General features: G+C 40.2%; 1 protein-coding gene across 1 annotated transcript in view; it reads right to left on the bottom strand.

The window, feature by feature from the left end:
- Nucleotides 1-22,475, bottom strand: part of mks1 (MKS transition zone complex subunit 1) — a 70,340-nt gene that overhangs the window by 2,607 nt on the left and 45,258 nt on the right. Inside the window, exons 13-17 of the mRNA XM_060847906.1 lie at nucleotides 16,571-16,640; nucleotides 5,785-5,892; nucleotides 3,526-3,659; nucleotides 686-768; nucleotides 239-336 (exon numbers count right to left, since the gene is read on the bottom strand). Of these exons, the coding sequence (XP_060703889.1) occupies nucleotides 239-336; nucleotides 686-768; nucleotides 3,526-3,659; nucleotides 5,785-5,892; nucleotides 16,571-16,640 (493 nt within the window). The remainder of the gene's footprint in view (nucleotides 1-238; nucleotides 337-685; nucleotides 769-3,525; nucleotides 3,660-5,784; nucleotides 5,893-16,570; nucleotides 16,641-22,475) is intronic.

The following is a 22,475-nucleotide window of genomic DNA, read 5'->3' as shown; positions in this document are numbered from 1 at the left end:
ATCCCAAAATAGTCTCACCTTACATCAAGAAGGCAAAGAGACTAAGGAATGCAGTGGTGTGATAAGGTACCATTGGCTATTCACACAGTATAAAGGTAAAGAAGAAATCAGCAGATAGTTAAGAGTGATTTCCGGTGCCAGGAATAAACACCACCAATCAAATATTTATGTAACACAGTTTCCAGTCAAGCCTAAATACATAGTATCGTAGCACAGCTATATCTTAATAATCACATACCTATGACAGATTGGAGGGAGGCCTGATGTGAAAGTCCACCCATACGTTCCAGAACATTTTGTGATTTTTTCCTTGCCATGCTTGAATCAAGGAAAGACCTATCAAACACAGCAACACAAACTCAATAGATTCATACACATCATCACAAAGTTCAGTTTCATAAAGTACTATTTGGCACATTAACATTCTTTAGGGAAAGAAATCAGCCACACTCATCCATAATGACCTAAATGTGACTTCAGAGTCAAGGCATTGTGGTTGACTAGCAAGTCACTCAAAATGTTTTCAAGGTTACAGCTCATTTCTAATGCTGCTAAGACAATTAACAGGGGTCAAAAAAATATTAGCTTTGCCCGCAATACCATCGGAAAACATCACTCACGAGATCCAGTGATTCAAGTCACCCATCATGTCTGTCTGGTGTTCAGACATCTTTGGTCTACTCACCTGCACTGCTGCATGCAATGAAACCTCACGGTAACAGTTCCTGTTGTTTCTGTTCTGAAACCAAATCGACTCAATCTCTCTCCCTGAATGCAAAGAAGATAATTTAATTGTATCTCAATCTTGGGTCTTTTTCCATAACATCCCTCATATTTCACATCATATTTCTTTCTCATTATATTAATTTTTCAAATTTCAATCCTCCGCCTTCCTTTCTTATCAAATTGCATTTATTGAGCCAAAAGAGATGATAAGTAGTCAGGGTAAATAAAATGTTGTCCAAAGTTTACGCCACAATAGGAGGAATGATCAGTTTAGAGAAGCATGGTTGCAAGACAGAAGAAAGTTACAAAGATAGAGAGAATGGAGGGCACAAAGGTTCTTAAACACAGATGAACATTTTGGATATATTGTAATCAATGTGTTCACAGATTTTATTACATACATCTGGAGCTGGGTTGGAGGTGGTGGGGGGGGAGAAGGAGCCTGAACTTAGGCCTCCTGTTTCAGACACACACAGGCACTACCACTGTGCCACAAAAGCCCAGGTTGAGAATTATAAACTTAGAATTTGATGGTATAAAATTAACCTAAGTCAATTAGAATACGGAGGAAAATTTGCTGCATGAGAGGATTAGAGTTTTAAATCAGCCAAAGTTTACCAAAAGCAGAGGGTAAATATTTGCCCTGTGGAGAGGAGCATGTGATTTTTTTTAATAAACAGGCAGGATATTGCCTCATTAGAATGATCATGTGAGCCTGTATGATTAAGGACCAGTTGTTGATGCAACCTTCCATTTGCCTTCACAGTATCAATTGTACTACTTGAGTTGAAGGATTCTGTTGGATAGCAGTTACTGAATGGAGACCTTTTCACATCACATTACAGTCTGTTGTGAAATAAGTTTAGGGGAAGGGTGGTTTAAATGATGTACAGGCACCACCCTCTACCTGCCACTTCAGTCCTGATTGCTGATTTGCCAATTGAGGTTATGCTAATTTTTCAGCTAGCTCTTTAACAGAAGTCAAAAATAGAAATTGCTGGAAAAGCTCAGCATCTGTGGAGAGAAATCAAAGCTAACGTTTCGGGTCAAATGACTTGCTCAGAACTCACGAGATCTCCTGAGCTTTTCTAGCAATTTCTGCTATTGTTCCTGATTTGAGGTGGGAGGGATGGCATTAGGTGAAGCATTTGAAATGCAGAAGATACTAAAGGAGACAGAATGAGGCAATGATAGTGTGGTGACATAGAAAGTGGAACAAAAGGCTAGACAATGGGACTATGAGCCAAGTTAAAAATCACACAACACCAGGTTATAGTCCAACAGATTTAATTGGAAGCACTAGCTTTCAGAGCGCCGCTCTATCATCAGGTGGTTGTTGATTTACCAGTTGAGGTTATGCTAATTTTTCAGCTAGTCTCTTTAATAGAAGCCAAAAATAGAAATTGCTGGGAAAGCTCAGCAGGTCTGCCAGCATCTGTGAAAATCAGAGTTAACTTTCGATTTTTAACTTCGTACACCCCAGTCCTACACCGGCATCTCCAAATCATGACTATGAGCCAAAACAGCCTTGTAACTAACTCATACCTCATACTCAAAGTTTCATATTTATAGCTGAGACAGTTTTGTTACTGCAGTAACAGCATATTTTTATATCTTGTGTTTTCAGCTTTGGCAGGCACCTCCTCCCAACGCCAGCACTATGTAGATGAACAGCACTCAAGGTCAGATTGATTCATGTGCAGTTACTCACACAACAAGCAAGGTGGTTGTTGGAGGACCGCAGCATCCTTGGTCTACTGCAGCAATTGATCACACTATGCTTAATCCATCACACAATACAGGACATCCCCTAGCAAAGTCTCTTTAAAAATAACTTTCCAACAGAACTTCTTTTATTTCCCTTCATTCCTTTTCCTCCCTTTTCACCCTTCCCCTTCTAGCTACTTTTTACTTTTAGCATTTTAGCTTCATCTTCTCTCCTGCTTTTCTCCATTCTGTTAAACCTCTTTGAATTGTTTTATTCCTTATTCTCCTTCTCAGTCACGTTCAAAGCTCTTGTGTCTCTTTTCAGACTTGACCCGTTACAAGTGCCTACACTTTGATAAAACGTTTACTCCTGCTCAAAGTCCGCAGAGACTGTTTATTTATTGAAAGATTCCCAGCACAAACCAAACTGCAATGGTGGAAAATGCCACCAAAAGCTTAGAATTGAACAAAGCAGAGAAAAGGAAAACTAGCAGTCAAGTATTTGGCAGAAGCAGACCAGCAGTCCGAGACAGAAGTAGACTTTAAGCAATTGAATACCCTTTCCCTGGGGCCAATAAAACTGATAACCTGTGTTTAGTTAAAAGCAATCAATTCCAGAAATTAGTTTCTCACCGACAGAATGGAATTTTTACTGATTTTTTTGCTATCATTTTCTTCCCTTTTTCCACTTAAGTCCCCATCTGCCCTTGGCTAACACACTGAAATGGCTATTTGACATTTGAGAGCCATGATTATAGACATCCACTGAGTCAAACCTGGTCTATCCACAGTCAACTTACAATGATCCTTTCTCCAACAAAGATTACAGGTACTGTGCAACAATCAGGAACAAGAAATCAAATGATTTTGTTTCTCTTTCTTGCTTAGGAGACACCACAAACTGAAGTCCTGCAGGCAAAAGTCTGGCTGAAATTTGCTGCTGCAGCATCGGAAGCGATCTAAAGTAGGATCTTGCTGCTCTTCAATTCAGTACCACACAGCTAGAACTTACAATTCAAGTGAGTAGGAGGAGGGTGGGCGCCTGTTACAGCTTAAAAATTTCACATCACCTCCACTAATTTTCATGGTTACCTTGAATGTGCTTGGGGTCCGCGTGTATGTCATATCTTCAAGTTCAAGGAAGCCACCAATAAAAAATCTCCGCATTTCTGCCACAGTTCCAGGGACAATCGGTCTCCAGGTCTGACAAGTCAGAGTGCAGCTACCTGAAAATAAAAGAAATTACACAAAAGGCAAACAACATATAGGCCAGTAATTAACTTTAGCTATTAACACCTCACCTCTGGTATCTAGCTTCAAGTTCAACACAGACAGAGTGATGAAATGGTCTAACAGAAAATGAGACAAGAGGCTAGAAATATAAAGTAGAAATACTGGAAAAGTATTCTGTTTGCAGAGGTCTTGGAGAAATATCCAAAATATTGAACATATTAGTTTGTCGAAATCTAGAGTGTCAATAGGAGCCGAATTTGCAGTTGTAAACCAAACCACACACATCACAAACCTATCAGAAGATAATTATTTTTCTTTAATCTCAGTTAGAGATCATGGCCAAGCAGGTGTGAGCAACCAAAAAATACCACACTGACCTAGTTAGGAATGTGCTTCTAAGGTTGAATACAAGTGGTTGGAGGCAGAGTAAAAGGAGATTTATTTTGCATTGATCTGTGGCGAGTGAGACATGTAACTTCTCAATACTAACACTAGATAATAAAAAGAAAAATATCCCATTCCCCAACAGTGTCACTGGATGTGCATTAAAATATCTAAATATTTATCAACCTGATATTTTTCTTAATAGTTGAAATGATCAGTTTTGGTAATTCATCATTAAAAAACCCTTTCCAGGGTAAGGAAAGAATATTGCAATCATAACTCATTGGACATTGGAATATTCGTGCTGTGTTTTGATAAAGCAGCTCTTGAAAGTCTAGCTGCTATTATATATTTTTTGTTTCAACTAAACATTTGACTGATGATACATTGCGCATTGGTTTTGTTACTTGTGTTCTTGAAGGTGGGTAGGAATAACGTTTTCGCTTGTTCATCTGTAAACAATGTATCTCAAAAATTAACTTAGAAATTTCAACAAAACTTGGTAAAGGTATGGATGTGACCTCAGAAAAAACTGATTGGCAAAGACGTGATTCTGTAAATCTTTTAAACATTTAAAAAATTGATTTTCCCAATTTTAAAGAAGATTACGAATTGTTTTAGAATGCTGTGTCTCAACTGCTATGGAGTATTTCATTACAGCTGTGAAAACGTGAGCAGAGTCTTCACAACAGGTTGTTAGATGTGGTTTGAGTTGAAGTCTCATCAATGAGATGGAAACTCTGAACAAAATGGTTTAATTTTCAACTTTGTAGTTACATAAGGAAGTCACACTGGTATATATCATGTAACATAAGCAAGTGAAGTGGAATGGAAGTTTCCTGAGCATTGATGATAGAATGTCATCAGACAGAAACTGACCAATATCTCAGGTGAGGATTGTGTTGGAAAGTTCAGAGTTGTAGGCAGCACGGTGGCACAGTGGTTAGCACTGCTGCCTCACAGCACCTGAGACCTGGATTCAATTCCCGACTCAGGCGACTGACTGCGTGGAGTTTGCACATTCTCTCCGTGTCTGCGTGGGTTTCCTCCGGGTGCTCCGGTTTCTTCCCACGGTCCAAAGATGTGCGGGTCAGGTGAATTGGCCATGCTAAATTGTCCGTAGTGTTAGGCGGGGGGTAGATGTAGGGGTATGGGTGGATTGCGCTTCGGCGGGTCGGTGTGGACTTGTTGGGCCGAAGGGCCTGTTTCCACACTGTAAGTAATCTAATCTAATCTAATCTAATCTAAATGTAAAGGTGAAGGTAATTTCAAAGCTAAGTGTAAACTTAGCAGTAGAGGTGCCTCAATTTGCCATCAAGTGGGGCAGGAATAAGCCTATCTTTCCTTCTTGCTACAATATGCATGGAAGTCACAGAAAGACTAAACCAGCCTGGTTCAGATTCTTCCAATAGCTTCTCAACACTCACTGACCAGCTTCTCGTGAAGAATGATCAGACAAGCATGGCAGAAGACCAATGTGGGCAACTATGGAATTGTTTGTCATCAGGAATGTGTGTGAAGGAGACTAGGGGAACTGGTGAATTAAAACACTCAAAAAAAGTAAATGCTTCAAATCAGACAAGTTTGGAAATATTCCGCACTTGTGGAGGGATAGACCAGGTTTAAATTCTTTTCAGAATACATATCTTGTCAGTTGCCTCCTCACTTGCTAATTATTTTGCTGAATGTGATGGTATTTTCTGATTTGGGTTCTGAGGAGAGACAATTTCTTACCAGGACTGTCTGGGATTCTGATGTACCCGTATCCCTCAATACGATGTCTTTGCCAGAAATCAGAAGAATGAACCCCAAAGTAAAGCACAGGCCACTGCGGCAGGGTATCTGAAAAATCCAGAAAATACCAGACTAATAATGATACTTAAACATTTCTCACTGTTACTGACAGTATATTGTTAAGGTGCTCAGATACAGTAAAATTACACACAAGGGACTTAATGCATTGAGATTAAAAGAGATTTTTACACAAGGCACTGGAAAAACATAGGTACAGCTGAGCTTCATGAAAGGAAATGGGGAGAACAATTAAAAATAAAACAAAAAAAAACATTTGACTGCATCATGAACTGGCTATAGGCATGCGTTTATTTGGTTTGGAGGATGTAGGTCAAAGACAGGCATCTGTGTCAAGACTAATTTTTAAATCACCAATGGTAATGAAAAGGTGAGGAGGAAAGCAGGAATTAGCACTCTTCGGAGAGCTGAATTGGAAAGACACTGGAAAAGACAACTTTTACTTTCACAGTTTTTAGATTTTTAGATTCCCTCCAGTGTGGAAACGGGCCCTTTGGCCCAACCAGTCCACACCGACCCTCCGAAGAATAACCTACCCAGACCTATTTCCCTCAGACTAATTGACCTAACACTGGGGCAATTTAGCATGGCGAATTCACCTAAATGGCACATCTTTGGATTGTGGGAGGAAACCCACACAAACACGGGAAGAACGTGCAAACTCCACACAGTCACCAGAGGCTGGAAATGAACCTGGGACCCTGGTCCTGTGAGGCAGCAGTACTAACCACTGAGTCACCAGTTCACAGTTATTTTTGCCTATAATTACTGGAGAGTTTTAAACAACATTTAACCTTATAATCACAGGTGTATCATTCACAGGTGTAGAAGTTACTTCAAATGCTGACATAGATGTAGTAAGTAGATCACCAATCCTTTCATACAGTGAATATTAATCTCTGGAAGATGATTGTTTTTAAACAGAGCCCAGTCCACACATGTAGGAAGAGTTTTATTTCAGGTAGCTACACTCCATTAAACTGCTGCCACTGATCACCAGCTCCCCATACTTATACAAGCATTTCGAACCAAATTTACACTTAATTAATACATCCATCACCTTTTCTCAAATTCCATTAAGTCTCAGGTATTCCTTCAGACCATTTTAGATAATAAGGTTCCTCTTTTTCTTTTTAAACAAATCTTATATATAATATGAAAAGTAAAAGAGGAATCTGTTTATACACACAAACAAAAAAACATATAAAATAGCAACATAAATTAGAACATAGAACATAGAAAAATACAGAGCAGTACAGGCCCTTCGGCCCTCGATGTTGCGCCAATCCAAGCCCACCTAACCTACACTAGCCTACTGTCCTCCATATGCCTATCCAATGTCCGTTTAAATGCCCATAAAGAGGGAGAGTCCACCACTGTTACTGGCAGGGCATTCCATGAACTCACGACTCGCTGAGTAAAGAATCTACCCCTAACGTCTGTCCTACATCTACCACCCCTTAATTTAAAGCTATGCCCCCTTACAGCGCCTGAGACCCGGGTTCAATTCCTGACTCAGGTGACTGACTGTGTGGAGTTTGCACGTTCTCCCCGTGTCTGCGTGGGTTTCCTCCCACAGTCCAAAGATGTGCGGGTCAGGTGAATTGGCCATGCTAAATTGCCCGTTGTGTTAGGTAAGGGGTAAATGTAGGGGTATGGGTGGGTTGCGCTTCGGCGGGTCGGTGTGGACTTGTTGGGCCGAAGGGCTGTTTCCACACTGTAAGTAATCTAATCTAATCATAAAAGGTTCTTATGGTCAACCCTATCTAAACCCCTAAACATCTTGTACACCTCTATCAAGTCACCCCTAAGCCTTCTTTTCTCCAATGAAAACAGCCCCAAGTGCCTCAGCCTTTCCTCATACGATCTTCCTACCATACCAGGCAACATCCTGGTAAACCTCCTCTGCACCCGTTCCAGTGCCTCCACATCTTTCCTATAGTATGGCGACCAAAACTGCACACAATATTCCAGATGCGGCTGCACCAGAGTCTTATACAACTGCAACATGACCTCAGGACTCCGGAACTCAATTCCTCTACCAATAAAAGCCAGTACACCATATGCCTTCTTCACAGCACTATTTACCTGGGTGGCAACTTTCAGAGATCTGTGTACATGGACACCAAGATCCCTCTGCTCATCCACACTACCAAGTATCCGACCATTAGCCCAGTACTCCATCTTCTTGTTACTCTTGTATTCTTGTATTTTTTTGCACTTTAAAGTTTCAAACATCCTTTTTCCTAGTATATCCAACAGTTTCATAGAATTTGCTCCTTTCTTTGCAAAACAATCAGACAGCTGATTGCTGCTATTCACCCATTTCAATTCAGAGATTTCTCTATAATCCACTATCCATTTAAAACTATAATAGTGATTCTCAGGCTTTGCATTCAAAAATTTTGTTCAGCATACATTCTCCCATGGTGATATATTATCAATGTAGCACTCAAATGTGGATTATTGCCAAATCCCTTTCTAGAATTTAGTGTCGTAAAGTCAAACAGATGTACAGCATGGAAACAGTCCCTTCGGTCCAACTCATTCCAAACCAATCTAGTCCCACCTGCCAGTACCTGATCCATACCCCACCAAACCCTTCCTATTCATATACCCATCCAGTATGCCTTTTAAATGTTGCAATTGGACTAGCCCCCACCACTTCCTCTGGCAGTTCATTCCATACACGTACCACCCTCTATGTGAAAAAGTTTATATCTTTCCCCTCTCACCCTAAGCCAATGCCCTCTAGTTCTGGATTCCCCACCCTAAGGAAAAGACTTTATCTATTTACCCTATCCATGCCCCTCATGATTTTGTAAAACTCTATACAGCCACCAACATTCCAGGGAAAACAGCTCCAGCCTATTCAACCTCTTCCTATAGGTCAGATCCTCCAACCCTGGCAACATCCTTGTAAATCTTTTCTGATCCCTTTCAAGTTTCACAACATCTTTCTGATAGGAAGGAGACCAGAATTGCATGCAATATTCCAACAGTGGCCTAACCAAGGTCCTGTACAGCTGCAAAATGACGTCCCAACTTCTGTACTCAATACTCTGACCAATAAAGGAAAGCATACCAACTGCCTTCTTCACTATCCTATCTACCTGTGACTCCACTTTTAAGGAGCCAAGAACCTGCAAGGTCTCTTTGTTCAGCAACACTTGCTAGAATCTTACTATTAAGTATATAAGTCCTGCTAAGATTCGCTTTCCCAAAATGTAGTACCTTACATTTATCTAAATTAAACTCCATTTACCACTTCCCAGCCCATTGGCCCATCTGATCAAGATCCTGTTGCAATCTGAGATAACCATCTTCGCTGTCCACTACACCTCCAATTTTGGTGTCATCTGCAAACTTACTAACTATACACGCTTACATCCAAATAATTTATATAAATGATGAGAAGTAGTGGACCCAGCACCGATCCTTGTGGCACTCCACTGATCACAGGCCTCCAATCAGAAAATCAACTTTCTTCCACCACCCTCTGTCTTCTATCTTTGAGCCAGTTGTGTATCCAAATTGCTAGTTCTCCCGTATTCCATGAGATCTAACCTTGCTAACCAGCCTCCCATGGGGAACCTTGACGAATGCCTTACTGAAGTCCACATAGATCATGTCCACCGTTCTGCCTCATCTATCCTCTTTGTTACATCTTCAAAAAAACTCATGAGACATGATATCCCACACACAAAACCATGTTGATTATACCTGATCAGTCCTTGCCTTTCCAAATACAAGTACATTCTGTCCCTCAGGATTCCCTCCAATAATTTGCCTACCACTGACATCAGGCTCACCGGTCTATAGTTCCCTGGCTTGTCCTTACCACCTTTCTTAAACAGTGGCACCATGTTAGAAAACCTCCAGTCTTCCGGCACTTCACTTGTAACTATTGATGATACAAATCTTCCAACATCTTTGCTAAGAGAAAGGCTACATCTACCATGTCATAGTGAGTACGAGATTTTGCCACCAAAGTACATTTTTAGCTTCCCAAGTTAAACATAAACATATACCTCCCTTTCCCATAAGAAAAATTATAAACTTTCTTGCACTGGAGAACTCATTACAGAGATTTGAGGAAGAAGCATCACAAAAAAAACAGGTTTCATGTACCTGGCATCTCTCACTAATGGGAATTTCAAAACACAATACTTGATTTTTAATATTTTCAGTGTTATGTTTGGTGAAATAACGTCTGCCATGTTGGGATGTTTTGTAGTCATACTCAACTCCAACACTTTCAAACTTGCATCTGTCTTTGCTTGAATGACCAGCAATTCAGTTGTCCAATTAGACCTCAAAATGCCTCTATTTCAGCTTTGGAAGCTGCTGCATCTTTTTGTGAGGTCCTACTTTGACTAACAGCAATGGGGCTAACATTTTCCAACTAAGATTGCTGATACAATGTGACATCCAAACCTTTGTGCTCAGTTTATAATCCAATGTACTTAAAAGCCACAGAAGCCTCACTTTCAATTTTAGAATTCTGCTTTAAACCCAACTATGACAACATTTTCAAATTCACTGCTCCCATCCATTTAAAAAAATCAACGAATGTCATGAAATTTCTGAAATCTGCCCTCCTAGTATAACTAAAACAATGCAGGATCTGCTTTTAATTGAGGACTGCCCAATAAGACAACCCTTACTGAAAAGTATCGAACTCTAGAAGCATCATTTAGGTCATATACACAATTATTTTTATTTCCAGAGTATCTCCACTGTGGCAATATCCTCTTTAGATTTACTTTTCAAATTCCTTTTAGCATCTTAGATACCTCAATAAGAGTAATCGATCAATTAGATCCCCTCTCATTCTTCTAAACTCTAGAGAATATAGGCCTAACCTGTTTGATCTCTTCACAAGACAAACCGATCTCTAAAATTAATCTCATGGAGCTCCCTGAAAGATCTCCAAATCAACTACATCACTTCTCAAGTTGGATCAAAATTGTTCACAATACTCCAGGGGCAGTCTCATTAATGCCTTGAATAGTTGCAGTAATACTTCCCTACTTTAATACCCTATTCCTTTAGCAATAAATTGCATTTACCTTCTTTATTACTTGCTGCACCTGTAAACTAGTTTTCATATGGAGTATTACAAAAAAAACTGATATGGACTATTATCTTCCTCTGCTATCAATGTTATACACGAGATGCTTGTTGTTGTTAACCAGAGAGCTTTATTTCAATTAAGCACATTATATAAAACAACACAACACTGACTACTAGTTCCTCTTATTTATATAACCAATTCAGATTCAATTTATCCATAATTCAAATATCTATCACCTACTCTCACATTCTATTAGGTCTCAGTTATTTTGTCTGATAACAGCAGAGAGTACCGGTTAGGAATGGCAATACTTGGGGTGATAAGCAGGCTCTCTTTGGAATGAAGGTGGTGCCACAATGGAAGACTGGATCCAAGAAAATCATCCAAAGGAGCTTTCATCACATGCCTGTCTGTAGTCAGAGAAGCAAAACTCTCAGACATTAGTAATGCCTGGCCACTTGCTCTGGCTCTTCAGTATGAACTGCAGGGTTAGATGGAGACAAATTCAGTTGTACATAACCTGCAAGCTAATGTCCCAAAAAGTTGGATGGACAAGCAAAAGAAAGATTCTTAATGTTCTGTGATGTTATGTTGTGCAGTTTCAGGCAACTGAACCCTGGTAGTATTCTGCATCGACACAGGTTGAGCACCTCAACTACACGTACCTAAGTACCTCATACAGGAAGGCAGGATGCATTACATACATCAATAAAACATTCAACCTCTGTGCACCATTAGTAGCTAGAGTTGCATGTATTTAAGCATTAGAATTGGCTTGCACAAGCCTTTAGTGGCTAATACACACAGAAGAAAATCCACAGTTCAGCACTGATAGGTTTCCTTCAATATCCAGTCCCCTCAAAGGAAGTTTCAAGGCATTGATAATTTATCTCAAAGTTCAAGTAATCCCTTAAGAGTATCAAGAGACATAACACAAGAGATAAAGTAGACAGAGTCTGAAATACTTTGCATTCTTAATTTCAATGTCACAGTCAGCTAATAACACGACATATTAGTACAATGTTGTCAAGTTAGAGGGAACAGCTTAGCACCCTGTATTTGTGTTTCATTAGGCACCTTTGCAGGATACGCCACATTAAAGAAAAGAGTAACACTACTTAAAAAATGATTTAACAGTTGTTAGTAATAAATAATATGTACTCTTGCATGCAGAAATCTCATGTAGTATTGGGATTATGAAGTCTTCTTTGATAGATGGTCCTTGTGAGGAGGTGTGTAGATTTGCAGATGCCCTGACACAGCAGAAGACCACTTTGTTTGCTGACCATTAAACCCTTTAGGCTTTGGGGTTCAGTCTCACGCAAAATTTTCTATTTCCACCTTCTTTAAATTCTCCAATATTTTTAGCCCAGGATCTCTAATCCACAGCTGAGATGGCAATATGTATCTTACAATAAGGATGTATGGAAAATACATTGAAAAGAGAGCTCTGTCAAAATGACAAACTCCAATGTTTGTATGATTATATCACGTTCAAATAAAAGCAGTTTGGATAAGGTATAGCATTACTTCAGGCCCTGTAAAATTGTAAGGCAGTAGGAGACAAAAAAGAGAGAACTAACTGAATAGGAAGTGTTTGGAGGGATATGGGTCAGGTGCTGGCAGGTGGGACTAGATTGGGTTGGGATATCTGGTCGGCATGGACAGGTTGGACCGAAGGGTCTGTTTCCATGATGTGCATATCTATGACAGGGAAAGAAAATCTAATCAAGATCTATTTAGATGAATACTCTCATTCATTTCATATTGGTCAATAGAGTGCTACCTGTGTTACTCTGAACGCATTGTGGTTAACACTCTGGTATAAAGAACAATTAACGCAGCAAGTTTCAAAACGAGTTATTGGATAGTCCAGCCTAGGATGACTGTTGATGCATATCTAGCCCTCCCTGATTATGATCATGCTTGCTGAGAGGAAGTGTATCATGCGGGAAGCACAAAGTAATTTTAGAAATACTTTCTAGGATTTGAGCATCATTAGCAAAGCCAATGTACATTAACCATCCCTAATTATTCTTTCCAGGAAGTGGCAATGAGCCACGCTCCTGAATTGCTGAAGTCCATCTGGTGTCGGGGGGACTCCCAGTGCTATTAGGAAGGGAATTCTGAGATTTTGACTCTGATATAATTCCAAATCAGGGTAGTGTGTAGCTTGGAAGTGGTGGTGATGTTCCCATTCATCGGCTGCTCTTGTACTTTAAGGTGGTAGAGGTCGTGACTGATTGTCCAGTCATCAGCAAACATTCCCATTTCTGACCATATGATGGAAGGAGGATCAAGTCCTTGAAGATGGTTGGGCATTGAACACTACCTTGAAGAACTCCTGCAGCAATGCTTCAGGGATGAGATGATTGGCCACCAATCACCATGCCAGTTTACTGTGTAATAGGTATGGCTCCAAGCAATGGAGAGTTTTTCTCCATTCCGACTGCCTTAAATTGTGTTAGGGTTCCTTGATGCCATACTTCGTCAAATATTACTTTGATATCAAGGGGAGTCACTCTCACCTCAGGAATTCAGCAGTTATGAGTGAAGAGAAAAAGAAGACAAAGGTAGCCCCTTACAATCAAAAAGAGGGAATGTTACAATGGGGATCAAAGAGATGGTAAACCAATTATGTCTGCACTTGGTCTGTCTTCAAAAAGGACACAAATAACCTCCCAAAAATGTTGAGGAACACAGGGTCTAGTGAGAAAGGGGGAAACTGAAGAAAATCAACATTCGTAAGGAAAGAGTGTTGGGGAAATTGATCGGATCAAAATCCGATAATTCTGCAGGACCCAATAATCTTCATCCCACAGTGCTTAAGTGCCCCAGAAACACTATATTCCCTGATGGTCATCTTTCAAGATTCCATGGATTGGAGGGTGAATAATATAACCCCACTAATTGAAAAAGGAGGTCGAGTGAAAACCGGGAATTATAGACCAGTTAGCCTGACATCAACGGTGAGGAAAATGTTAGAGTCCATTATTTCATTTAATTATTGTCATGTGTATTTTGTTACAAGATACAATGAAAAGTGTTGTGTTGTAGTGTCACCATTCGCCAGCACCATCTTAAAATACAGAAAAATAAACCACAACATAAAATATAAAGGCAGAAAAATGAAAAAATAACATTTACAGCCTTTCTTGTTAAGTGTTCCACCACAGGCCGTGGGCCTGGTGGCCAGGCATGAGCCCCCTTCACATCGCCACTGGAACAAAAGTCACCTTTCTTCAGCGCCACCTCATTTCCACCGACAATCTCACCACTATGAGTGTTCAACTAACCACACCAATGCATGTGCCAACAATGTAACTGGGTACAGCACCGACTCAAACTCGACTTTGCGACCACCACGAGTCTGCTTTTGGAGATGCTTTCTTACTATAGTTAATGAATTGTCCACCAGCATTCACAAATGAATGTGGCAGGTCTGCAGAACTTGGGTACGATTTATTTGATTTGGGATTGTTTCACTTGTTTGTGAGACCATAAGACATAGGAGCAGAAATTAGGGCATTCAACTCATCGAGTCTGCTCTGCCATTCAATCATGGCTAATTCATTTCTCAACCCCATTCTCCCGCTTTCTCCCCATAACCCTTGATCCCCTTTACAATCAAGAACCTATCTATCTCGTCTTAAATATACTCAATGACCTGACCTCCACAGCCTCTGTGGCAGTGAATTCCACAGATACACTACTCTCTGGCTGAAGTTTCTCCTTATCTCCATTCTAAAAGGTGTTCCCTTTACTCTAAGGCTGTGCCTTGGGTCCTAGTCTCTTCTACCAATGGAAACATCTTCCCAAGATTCACTCCCAATCTCCAGGCCATTCAGTATTCTGTAAGTTTCAATTAGATCCCCCTCATCCTTCTAAACTCCATCAAGTAAAGACCCAGAATCCTCAAACATTCCTCAAATATTAAGCTGCTCATTCCTGGGACCATTCTCATGAATCTCCTCCGAACATGCTCCAAGACCAGTACATCCTCCCCGAGATATAGGGCCCAAAACTGCGCACAATATCCAAATGTGGTCTGACCAGAGCCTTATAGAGCCTCAGAAATACATCCCTGCTTTTATATTCAAGTCCTCTCAAAATAAGTATCATAATTGCATTTGCCTTCCTATCTACTAACTCAACCTGCAAGTTTACTTTGACGGAATCCTGGAGTAGAACTCCCAAGTCTCTTTGCTCTTCAGACTTCTGAATTTTCTTCCCATTTAGAAGATAGTCCATGCCTCTATGCTTCCTACCAAACTGCATGACCTCACACTTTCCCACATCGTACTCCATCTGCCACTCTCCTAACTTATCCAAATTCTTCTACAGCCTCCTCAATGCTACCTGTCCCTCTGTCTACCTTTGTATTATCTACAAACTTAGCCAGAATGCCCTCAGTTCCTTCATCTAGATCGTTAATGTATAAAGTGAAAAGTTGTGGTCCCAACACTGAGCATTGCGGAACACCATTTGTCACCAGCTGCCACCCTGAAAAGGACCCTTCTATCCCCATTCTCAGCTTTCTGCAGACAGCTAAGGTTCAATCCATGCCAGCATCTAGCCTCCTCTGTGCCACCTTGTTAAAGGTCTTTTTGAAGTATAGGTAGATAACATCCACTGGCTCACCTTGATGTAATCTGCTCGTTACTTCCTCAATTGTTGATGGTGCAATTGGCTGAAATGTATGATTTCTCAAGCACGTTTCCATCAGACTGTTGCTTGATTTGTCTTTGTAGGTTGACACGATTGCATTTGTCATTTTTTTTTTCCCAGGCCTAATTGGTTGCCAGGTAGCCTGTCCCTTTTTATTTCTTGTTGACTTTTCTGAATCAGTTTGGTACATTGAGTGGCTTGCTGGGCCATTTCATACGGGTAAAAACAATGACTACAGATGCTGGAAACCAGATTCTGGATAAGAGGTGCTGAAAAAGCACAGCAGTTCAGACAACATCCGAGGAGCAGCAAAATCGACGTTTCGGGTAAAAGCCCTTCATCAGGAATGCAGCCATTTCATAAGACAGCTGAAATACAGACTTTGCTGTAGGTCAGGAGCCACGTGGGTGCAGATCAGATGAGGATGGCAGACTGAACCCTCCAAAGGACATTAATAAACCAGATGATTTCAAGGTTACTGGTCCTAGCTTTCAATTCCAGACTTGTGTTCATTTATTGAGTTTTCCATCACTACCACCCGTTATGACAAGGCCCAGTTGAAAAAAAAAGCTATGAACAAAAGCTGATCCCCACTCTCCCAATTTGCACCCAATCCCAGTCATTCCCATACAAGAAAATCCAAAGACCAGCTACTCCGCAACCAAAGCTCTTTACAAACGGCAATTTTGTAATAGCAACAGAAGCTTAAAGATCATTGTCTCCGGCGATTGGATTATGGGAAGAATGCATTGAGAACTGGGAAAGAACTAGTTGGACTGGGAAAGAAAGCAGAGAGCTTCGATATCTGTGTACAAAACATATTGTTTAGCTTTTGTGATTCTACAGATGGAGGAAAAACTTTAATTTCACAAACAAATTAGGATGCTTCCACTGGTGGAATTTCTGAGATCCTATATAATTCAGAGGGACTTCTGGCTTCAAAAAAAGAAATTGGAAACTCACCCTCAGGCTGATCCTCACTTCTTAAGGTCATTTCAAAGTTGAAAGGATATGAAAAATAGGCCACATTCTCCTATTTAAAATAATAACAGAAATTAGACAGAGAGCTCTTCAGCGTTGATGTTCAATGCTTTAAGCACTGGTTTGCTTTCATCTTTCAGTACCCAAGATTTTCTGCTAAAACTGAAGTACACTGGAATCTTATTCCAAAACAGTTCCCTTAAATCTGTAGATTATGGCACTTGTGTACGTGCTTTTAAAAACTGTTTTACAGTTTCAGCTGTGCCTCACTAGCACTAGCATTTGCTAGTGGAATCTCAAAATAGAAGTGTTAAAATTGCAGTAGAACCCAGTAATGTCTTCATTTGTTAAATCCAAAAACCCAGAGATTTACTGAAAGAATGAATCCATCAGCTGCCTGGTTTAAAATGTGACAGAATATGAATACAATAACTTCAATTTACTTCACGCAGTCAGTTACATTAAAAATATTAAAAATACAATAAACAGATACTTGTACTTTAAACCAAATTGAATTCAACATTTTAAATCAATTTGGTTTACACTTTCAGTAATTCAAGTCAAAAGCTTATCAAAAATTGCAAGATTGTCTACTAAATACTATTTCAAAGATTCATAGATGAGGTGAAATATCTTGGGTTCATGCACTTACATCTAGTGAGGTTGTTGCTTCAAATCTCCTCCAACCATCTGACTATTGTAAGCTCGCTGCGCAGGACAGGTGTCTTAAACATGATCACCTTGAGTCAGGACTCTATTGGTTTTAATATTTTTTAATTCTCTACTACAATCCTTCTCTTCCCAGTCTTGGGAATCACAAAAGTCCAACTTAAGGTTAGGAGTCCTTCTAAGTTAACAAAAGGTTGAAATACTTTCAACTAACTAACAGAATTGCTCAAAAAAAGAGATTTCTTGCAGCTAGATTATTCTTAAAAAAAAAACTAAACCTCTTGTTGAGATCAGAGACATATAATCGACACAACCTTTAATCAATTCTTGTTGATCCTTTTACTATTATTTCTCTTCTGGGGAACTTAATCACATCATCATTACTGGAAGCAAGATACTTTGGAAGAAATAATCCCATAGGCAAACCTAGTTTTGAACATAAAGCATACATTTTCCCACAAAATTTTAATGGTGTTTGTAGATTTAAGTCCTACACCAAGTACCTGTGTGGAATTGAGACTGACAGTCCAGTGTGGTTGTGAGGATTGCAGGTGACAACTTACAGAAGAGTCATTAAAACACCATCAATGAGAGAGAATGAATAGATAATGATACTATTTGAAGAGGAGAGGAAACCTGGACTTCTAAAAATTAAGAAAAAAGTTTCATTACCTTCAGATGTCTAAGAACTCTTCAAAACCAACGAGGTTTTTTGAAGAGAGCATTCACTGTGGTAATGCAGGAAATGTAGCAACCAATCTGCTCACAGCATACTCCCACAAACAGCAATGTAATAACAAACACATATTTTTGGTGATTTTGTTAAGAAACTTAGAGAAAGCATCAAACTTAGGGAAAAAAGCATACAACTGCACAAAAATGAGTGGCAAGTCAGATAATTGATTAGAATATAAAGAATGGCAGAGATTTACAAAAATTCGAGAGAAAGCAATTAGAGGCTAGTTAGAGAAAACAAGAGGCTAGTTAGGAATATTAAAATAGATAGCAAGAGTTTCAACAGCTATTTTATAACAAAAAGAAAGTATAAATATTGGTCCTCTAGCAAACAAGAATGGAGAGTTAAAAATGGATAATAGGGAAATGGTACAAGAAATGAACAAGTTTTTGCTTAACTTCCACAGTGAAGACACAAAAAAAATTCCAGTAATAGCTGAAAATCAGGAGGTAGGAGATAGGAACTTAATGAAACTACAATCTTGAGGGAAGTAGTACTAAGCAAACTAAAGAAGATGCATGACTTGGAGATGCCGGTGTTGGACTGGGGTATACAAAGTTAAAAATCACACAACACCAGGTTATAGCCCAACAGGTTTAATTGGAAGCACACTAGATTTTGGAGCGACGCTCCTTCATCAGGTGGTAGTGGAGGGTTCAATCCTAACGCACAGAATTTATAGCAAAAATTTACAGTGTGATGTAACTGAAATTATACATTGAAAAATTGATAGTCTGTTAAGCTTTCATCTGTTAGAATACAGTGATAGTTTCACTTCTTTCATGTATAAATCACAAAACCTTTTTAAAAAATGTTGCATTAACAGGTTAGCTGGGCATAGCTAGGTGGTGATAGCTAGGCAATATGTTGAAGGTGTTAGCCCCCTATGTTCTCTGTCTATGCCATGACGTTTAGATTGATTCTAATTTAAAGAGTGAGATAACGGAGTTTTACGTGAATTTATGCAGTTTTTGAGCAAAGTACAATGTCACCCTGCAAGTACAAATTCACCCCACAAAATGTGTGTGTGCATGTGGGTCTTTGTCTGTCTGTGTGTGTGTGTGTGTGTATGTCTGTCTGGGTTGGGGGTTGTGAGTGTGAGAAAGCATGTGTGTGTGCGTGTGCGCGTGTGTGCATATATGTGTGTGTGTGAGTGTGTGTGAGTGTGAGTGTGTGTGTGTGTGTGAGTGTGAGTACACGTGTAGGAGTATGTGTGTGTGTGCATAGTGCAATGGTGGTCACCTGTATTGTGACATGAACCCAAGGTCCCGGTTGGCTGAGTCACATGAGTACCTGCCATGTACGAGGCGTAATAGTGGTATCTATGTCCACACTCTGACACGTCTTGCAGCGCCTACCGTGACAGGGTTGTATGGAGTTGTCCTGGGAGCTGGGCAGTTTGCTACGAACAATGATCTGTTTGAGGTTTGGCGGTTGTTTAAAGGCAAGTAGTGGAGGTGTGAGGAAGGTCTTGGTGAGATGCTCATCCTCATTGATAATGTGTTGCAGGTCACAAAGAACATGGCGTAGTTTTTAAGCTCCTGGGAAATACTGAACAACGAAGGGTACCCTGTTGGTTGCAGCACGTGTCTGTCTCCTGAGGAGGTCATTATGGTTCCTTGCTGTGGCACGTCGGAACTGGCGGTCGATGAGTTGGGCATCGTACCCCGTTCTTGTGAGGGCATCCCTGATTACTTCCAGGTGTCCATCTGTCCATCACATTCCTCCTCATCTGAGCGAAAAGTGGCAGAGCAGAGGCTGATAGCTAAGTTCGGTACCCATAGGGAGGGCCTCAACCGGGACCTTGGGTTCATGTCACAATACAGGTGACCACCATTGCACTATGCACACACACAGATACTCCTACATGCGTACACTCTCTCTCACACACACACACACACACACACACACACACACACACACACACACTCCTATACACACGGACACACACATACATAGATGTGCACAGATACCCACACACACACTCCCGCACCCCCTCACAGACTTAGGACACTCTGCACTCACTACACACACACACACACACACACACACACACACACACACACACACACATATATATATACACACACACGCGCACAGACACCCACACACACCCTTACAGACACACACACTCCCGCACCCCCTCACAGACTTAAGACACTCTGCACTCATTACACACACACAGACAAAGACCCACATGCACACATATTTTGTGCAGTGAATTTGTACTTGCAGGGTGACATTGTACTTTGCTCAAAAACTGCATGAATTCATGTAGAACTCCGTTATCTCACTTTTTAGATTAGAATCAATTTAAACATCATGGCATAGACAGAGAACACAGGGGGCCAACACCTTCAACATATTGTCTAGCTATCGCCATTGTTAACAGCTAACCTGTTACATGAGAATGCATCCTTTTAAAAAAAGGTTTTGTGATTTACACATGTAAGAAGTGAAACTATTATGGTATTCTAACAGATGAAAGGCTGAACAGAAAATCAATTTTTCAATGTATAATTTCAGTTACATCACATTGTAAATTTTTACTATAAATTCTGTGCGTTAGGATTGAGCCCTCCACTACCACCTGATGAAGGATCGATGCTCTGAAAGCTAGTGTGCTTCCAGTTAAGCCTGTTGGACTATAACCTGGTGTTGCGTGATTTTTAACTTTGAAGAAGATGCAGGCTGACAAGTCTCTGGACCCAGGTTGACTTCATTCTAAGGTCATAAAAGAGGTTGTGAATGAGGTAAATGATGAGTTGGTGCTAATTTTCCAAAATTCCCTTGATTCAGGAAGACTCCTTTAGACTGGAATGGGCAAACATAACTGTTCAAGAGGCAAAAACAGGGAACTATGTGCCAGTCAGCTTGATGTCTGTTAAGATCATTCAAAGTATTACATACTTCAATGAAGTTACCCTCACTCTTCTAAACTTCAGTAGAAACAAACTCAGCATGTCCAACCTATCCTAATAAGACAAACTTTTGGGGAAGATGTTATAATTAATCATTAAAATAATTATGGCGACACAAAGTAATTAAGAGGAGTCAGCATGATTTTGTTAATGGGTAACAACGTTTATTGGAGCTCTTTGGAGAGGTAATATGCTATATGGATAAAGGGAAACTGGCAGATATACTGCACTTGGATTTGCAGAAGGCAATTGATAAAAGGCCACATGAAAGGTTACTGCGAAAAATAAAAGTTCACCATGTAAGGTTTAACATTTTAGCATAGAGGGAAAACAGAATAACTATAAATCCATCTTTGTCTTACAGTAGAATATGAAACATGGAGTCCAGTACGGTTCTAAAGACTTACATGAAGGAAACAATGTCATGGTAGCTAAATTTACAGTTGACCCAAAAGAATTCGGACAGTATGTTGTGAAGACTACTAACAAGTTTGCAGATGAATATAGGTAGGTTGAGCGAGTAGGCAAAACTCTGGCAGAAGGAGTATAATATGGGAAAGTGTGAAGTTATTCATCTTGACAAAAAATTGAGAAAAGCAGAGTGTTTCTTAAACAGAGTATAGCTGGTGAATTTGGAGCTGAAATCAGACTTAGGTGTTCGAGTCACAAACATTAATTTGCACTTGTAGCACATTATCAAGAAGGCAAATGGGATACTGTTTTTTTATGGGGACAATGAGACTGCAGATGCTGGAGACCAGAGTTGAAAAATGTGGTGCTGGAAAAACACAGCAGGCCAGGCAGCATCTGAGGAGCAGGAGAATTGACGTTTCGGACATAAGTCCTTCTTCAGGAATGAGGCTGGTGTGCCAAGCGGGCTGAGATAAAAGGTTGGGGGGGGGGGGCTGAGAATACGATAGATGGAAGGAGATGAGGGTGAGGATGATAGGCCGGAGAGGTGGGGGCGGAGAGGTCAGGAAGAAGATTGCAGGTCAAGAGGGCGGTGCTAAATCTGGGGGTTGGGACTGAGATAAGGTGGGGGCGGGGAAACGAGGAAGCTGGAGAAATCTACACATCCCGCATGGTTGAAGGGTACTTCTTTTTAATGCCAAGATGTACCTAAATATAAGGAGACAATGATTCAGTTATAGAGGGCACTAGTGAGACTACATCTTGAATACCATGTGTAGTTTTGATCTCCTTATTTAAGGAAGCATTGGAGGTGGTCCAGAGGAGATTTACTGGATTGATAGTTTTACCTTATTAGGATTGATTGGAGACACGAGGCTTTTGACCGGACCTCTCATATATTAGAATTGATCTTTCTCTGCACCTTCTCTGTAGCTGTAACTATTTTCTGCATTCGGTTCCATAACCCTGATGTATTTTTGTAAGATATGATTTGCTTTACATCATTTTGCAGTACATGTGCCAATAATAAATCAAACCAAAACTTGCTTCTACTCAAGTTTAGAAGAGTGAGGTGTGTTTTCATGAAATGTATCATATCTCAAATGATCTTGACAATTGGCTGTGAAAAGAATGTTTCCTCTTGTTGGAC

The sequence above is a fragment of the Hemiscyllium ocellatum genome, chromosome 31, assembly GCF_020745735.1.
Source record: "Hemiscyllium ocellatum isolate sHemOce1 chromosome 31, sHemOce1.pat.X.cur, whole genome shotgun sequence".
NCBI lineage: Eukaryota > Metazoa > Chordata > Chondrichthyes > Orectolobiformes > Hemiscylliidae > Hemiscyllium > Hemiscyllium ocellatum.
The sequence above is the reverse complement of the archived record's forward strand: the minus strand, read 5'-3'. Positions and strand labels throughout refer to the sequence as shown.